Below are 5,217 nucleotides of genomic sequence, written 5' to 3' on the forward strand. Positions count from 1 at the left end.
GCTGTCGAGGTGGTAGACGATGCATCGGAGGGTGTCAGGCCCTGACAGAACTGCAGAAGCCCTGTGGCAGTACGAGCTCTGCTATCTACGTGCCATCCCACCGAAAGAGCCCTCCGGCTGCAACAAGGTGCATACGGTCGGGAGTGGGGTGCAGCCGGACAAAGTGACTCGTGTTCTCAGCCTAGGCCCGAAATACGCCGTCGAACCCAACATGTCGCCTCCAGAACTACTTAGTATGGTGAGGCGAGTGGTAAGTCGTGCTCCAGCCTCTGAATTTTCTAGCTGCCTCTCTAAAGGCGTCCAGGTGTTGTCGCGCTACAGTTTCCAGGACAGAACTTGTACCATCGATTATGTCGCTTCATTTCTAATACGACCTCAACTTTCGATTTTAGTTGCAGAAAAGGAGCGTGGTTTTCTTGTCCTACCAAAAGATTTGTTTGGTAAAAAAGCTGCTGAAGCTCTAGCACCTGTTTTCGTACGGCGTGATAAGGTTTCCCTTTCTAGGGTGAAATCAAAGGCTAAGCAGGTTTGCAAGCGCCTAAATCTTGACAGACTGGTTGCAAGCATAGATGCTGCCGACAAGAAAAGCCTAGACGTATTTTTCTCAGCAAAGACACAAAGTTGGCGGCCCGTTGAGGGTAATCGTTACTGAAAAGGGCACGCGGCAGAAATCCCTGGGGTTATTTCTTCAAATAAAACTCGAGGTTTTGACAATCGATGATCCTTTTCTTTTGAAGGACAGGATTTTGAATTTCTAAAAGCAAGCAATGGTGCTCTCATGTTTCTTTGGTTGACATTAAGGACCTTTATTACTCACTTCCACATTACAAGCTTCTTTTGTGCGTTGAAAGTTGTATTGACTCGTTCGGATTTGTCACATTTCAGAATTCTTGTGACATCTCGGTGGGCGGCTTCTTATAACTGTTGACCGTTTATCTTAGCTCCACTTTCGTTTCCTGGGGTGACTGTAATTTTATTCAAAAGAGCGGAGTGTGTATTGGCTCCTGCATTGCTCCAATCTTAAGAGATATCTCCCTCAAAGTCAAAGTCAAAGCCAAATTTATTTTCAATATCAAACGTCCGCTATACAGGTGTGATGTTGAGGGGGCGGGCAAGCAAAAAGCCTGAAAAAGGCTTGACAGGGCCTGCACCTCGTTGCAGATGGCGGAGCGACGCAGAAACCGACATGATAAGAACAGAAAGGCAAGTACATTCTTATTTCATGTACAACAAAAAGAGGAAGCAAAGATACATCAAGGCAGGAATTTCAGTGCAAGCAGCAAAGATACAAGAAAGGCAAAAAATACAAGAATACAAGATACAAAAATACAATACAAAAAATACAATGCAAGAATACAAGATACAAGAAAGGCGAAAAAGACTAGTTACAAGGCAAGGAATAGCTTGGAAATTTGAAGAACTCGCAAAAAATACACAAAGAAATAAAAATCACAGAAGTGTGATCTCGCCCATCATGACCGACTGATAGAAGAGCAGCTCTCTTCGTCAGCTACAGTGAAGGTTTTCAGGTTCGTGGATGATTACCTAATCCTTCTGGCCAGTAACGAATGTACTTTTCATAGCTCAGTTTCAGAAGTGCTCTATGTGTTTGAACGGTACCTCTCGGCCCTCGTTTTGACCGATGAGTTACCCGAAAATGTGTACAGGGTCTGTTCTGAAAGTAGTAGGACTGGTTTTTTCCTGGGTGAACGGGCAGACGAGAGGTGGTTTGCGCGTGCAGGACCGTTGAAGGGGGATATTGGGAATGCTGGGTAAAATGGGTAGTCGGCTCTCGGCCGTTGAAGAGAGGAGGTCGCTTGTACTGTGAACCCCTGTCAAAACGTCTCGTCACGCAGAATCGTCGAGCGTTTACTGGATCAGCGATACGCGATCAAATTTTGAGTAAATCTTGGTAAAAAGGGCAAAGAGACTCACAACATGATTAAGGAGGCCTACAGTGACGCTTCCATGGGTAGATCAGGTGTTTTTTGAGTGGCACAAGCTGTTCCGAGAAGGTAAGGAAAGAGTGGAGGAAGGCGACCGCTCCAGACGCCCTTGGACCAGTAAGACCAAGGAAATATGTAGCGAGTGAAACATTTACTTAACAGTGATCGTAGAATGAGTATCAGAATGATTGCTGATGACTTTAGCATTCCTCAAACCCAAGTTTTTGAGATCGTGACACAAAACTTATCCATGAGGATAGCGTGCGCGAAGTTGGTGCCGGGAGTGTTGTCAGAGGAGGAAAAGGCCAACCGGTAGGATCTTCTTCATCATGTAGATGAGGACCCCGATTTTTTGCCCAGCACAAGGCGGCAAATATGCCTCAGCCCCCTACAGCCTCGGCTTGGCCCCGCCAGACTTTTTTCTATTCCCGAGAATAAAATCGACGCACGCTTAAGGGGGAACATCACGGATCGGTAGAGGTGGTTCAACAGGCCGTGACAAGGGAGCTAAATTGCATTCCGGTCCAGGCGTTCCTGGATTCGTACGAAAACTGTAAAACTCATTGGCCGCAGCGTGTAGGTTCGGAAGGGTGCTACCTTGAAAAATTGTAATAGTTTGTACTATTCCCTTGAATAAATTTTGTTTAAAAAAATGAGTCCTACTACTTTCAGAACAGACCATATATTTACGCTTTCTTGACTTCAGGCTATCGAGGGCCCAAAATCACCTGTGTTGGTTGTATGAGCAAAGAGGGGGCAAGTCCTGCAACTGTAAGGCAACATGCCTTACAGTTCAGCTCACTCTAAGGTCGTTAAGAGGGGCATTACGAACCTTTGTTTCACAAATGCCTTAATGAAGTACTGTGTCCACTCTATGGACCCTAGCCTGAAAGAGCAGAATCGACGGCTGAAAAAAGCTGGCTACCCCGAGCACCTGCTGATCTCAGTAGCCGGCTCCCTCTTGAAGAAACACAAAAGGAAGCCAAGTGAGTGCTGCCCCAGACCAGCAACACTAAGTCGCTGTGGTGCCGTACCTGCATGCTCTTTCTCACAGGCTCAAAAGGATCGGACAAAAGGCAGGTGTCCGAGTTGTGTTCACGGCGCCCGACAAGCTATCCGAGCTTTGCCGCAGAGTGAATGCCCCAGGTGTGAGAGAGCCAGCCTGCCCTGTTAAGCACCAGGCACCTTTCGTTCCTTGCGTGGTTGGTGTAGTTTATAAGATTGCCTTGAGCTGTGGAAAGGCCTACGTGGGGCAAACCGGACGTTGCCTCAATGAGCGTCTTATGGAGCACTCGAATAATATTTTTAACATTGACAAGAAAAACCTGAGTGTTCACTGCTCAAAGTGCCCCTCCGGTTCCTGTGAGCCTGTGCTTTATGAATGTGCAGAAGAGCAAAGTTCCGGGCTAGTTGGTAATGCATTTAAAGGAAGAAACAGCGCGAAGGAACACGGACACAAAAGAAGAAACGACACACGCACGAGCGCTCGTGTGTGTGTCGTGTGTGTCGTGAAGACTGTTAGCACACCCTCGGTAGCACTAACGAAACGTGAGTTAGACTATTTGAGCCAGGTGTGATAACGCAGCAAGTCGGCCGACACGCCCACATGTGTATCTGGCGCGACCATCGCTGAGCGTGAACCGTGTGACGTCACCTATCAGTATATATGTACGCCTGCTTGGAATAAAGCGATCCCATTTCCCTGGCATGCCTTGGTCTTGACGTTATAACAATTGGCGACGAGGCGGTCTACGCGCCTACGTAGGCAACGGCCGATCGAGCAGCAGGCGAGCAGGACCCTCGTCCAGCGAGCGTTCGCGGGGAAAGTACGTGCTCTTGGGGTACGACTACCGCCTACAGACGCTCACGGACGCCGTCAGCTACGTTTGTGCTCCTCGCAGGACAGCATCGCTCAAGCGGCCACCGGTCCCACAGCCAACAGCAGTCCGAGCGGGACAGCTCTTCGGAGGAAACAGATGAGTAGCGAACTTCTGTACATCTTTCAAGATGCCATCAGTGGGGAAGATATCGGACTTCGACCCTAAAACGCAAAACTTCGAGTCGTACTTGGAACGGTTTGAGCACTTTTTAACGGCAAATGGCATAGCCAATGAGAAGCGCCTCTCCGTCTTCTTGACAGTGATAGGCCCGGAGGCTTATGAAGTACTAAGAAGTATCACGGTGCCGAAATCACCGGGAGAAAAGTCGTATGAAGAAGTTAAAGGTCTCCTGAAAGAGCACTACAGCCCCAGAAGCTCCGTCATAGCAGAGCGATGCAAGTTTAACAGACGCATGCAACAAGAGGGGGAAAGCGTCGAAGGGTTCATTGTAGAACTTAAACACTTGGCCAGGAAGTGCGATTACGGCGAATTCTTGGAAGATGCCCTTCGAGACAGGCTGGTTGCCGGCATACGGGATGAAGAGACTCAGCGTACTCTGTTCGCGGAACGAGACTTGACGTTTAAGAGCGCATGCAAAATCGCCCTGGACAGGGAACTAGCAGTGCGAGACAGTGCGCAAATGCGCTCAAGAGAGCAAACGGCATCGGTGCACGTCATGAAAGGCCGACCGCGTCAAGACTGGAGGCAAGCCAAACCCCAGAAGGGTCAAGGCAGCAAGAGCGAGAAATGTGAAAGATGCGGGAGGAGACACTCGTCGGAAGTTTGTTGGTACAAAAACTCTGTTTGTCGCGAGTGTTCCAAAGTGGGTCACTTGAGAAATATGTGTCCGGCTGCTAGGGCGAAATCGAAACGGACACATGCCCTCGAATGTTCCGAGGAAGACTCTGAGAATGAACTGTATCAATTGGTTAACTCAAACCAATCGTGTTATGAAGTGGGCGTTAACATTGAGTGGCGCAGCTGACACGCCGGACGGATCAACCCAGCCGGCCACGGTGGAGCCTGCTCCGCAGGAGCAGTCCGAGGCTCCCTTGGCCAACGCGCCAACACTATCTGCGCCAACACTGTCTGCACCACCAGGGGAGGAGCCAGCGCTGCATACGTGCGGCCGCCATAGTTGGAACACGTTTGTCGTGCCCGAGGATACCAAGTAATGGCTGGTGATCTGTGTATATGGTGAATTCTCGGCCGTACAGGTACCTATGAAATTTCTTGAGTCCAAAAATTAAGGCCAAAGCCTCGCGCTCACACTGTGCATACTTTTTTTCTGCTTCTGTAAGCGTACGCGACGCAAATTCGATTGGTTTCTCATCGCCCTCAGCCGTCTCGTGAAAGATAACTGCTCCTAAGCCATATGACGATGCATCGCA

At 49.0% G+C, this 5,217-nt stretch overlaps 1 protein-coding gene across 1 annotated transcript; it reads left to right on the top strand.

The window, feature by feature from the left end:
• The first annotated feature begins 3,523 nt into the window (after positions 1-3,523).
• Positions 3,524-5,001, top strand: LOC149325139 (uncharacterized). The gene is made up of 2 exons (XM_089564194.1): positions 3,524-4,649; positions 4,783-5,001. Exons 1-2 carry the CDS (start codon positions 3,954-3,956, stop codon positions 4,999-5,001), a joined length of 915 nt encoding a protein of 304 aa, XP_089420320.1. The 5' UTR covers positions 3,524-3,953.
• The last annotated feature ends 216 nt before the right edge of the window (positions 5,002-5,217 follow it).

The sequence above is a fragment of the Amblyomma mixtum genome, chromosome 10 (genome assembly GCF_055824585.1).
Source record: "Amblyomma mixtum isolate Tamu chromosome 10, ASM5582458v1, whole genome shotgun sequence".
Classification (NCBI taxonomy): Eukaryota; Metazoa; Arthropoda; class Arachnida; order Ixodida; family Ixodidae; genus Amblyomma; species Amblyomma mixtum.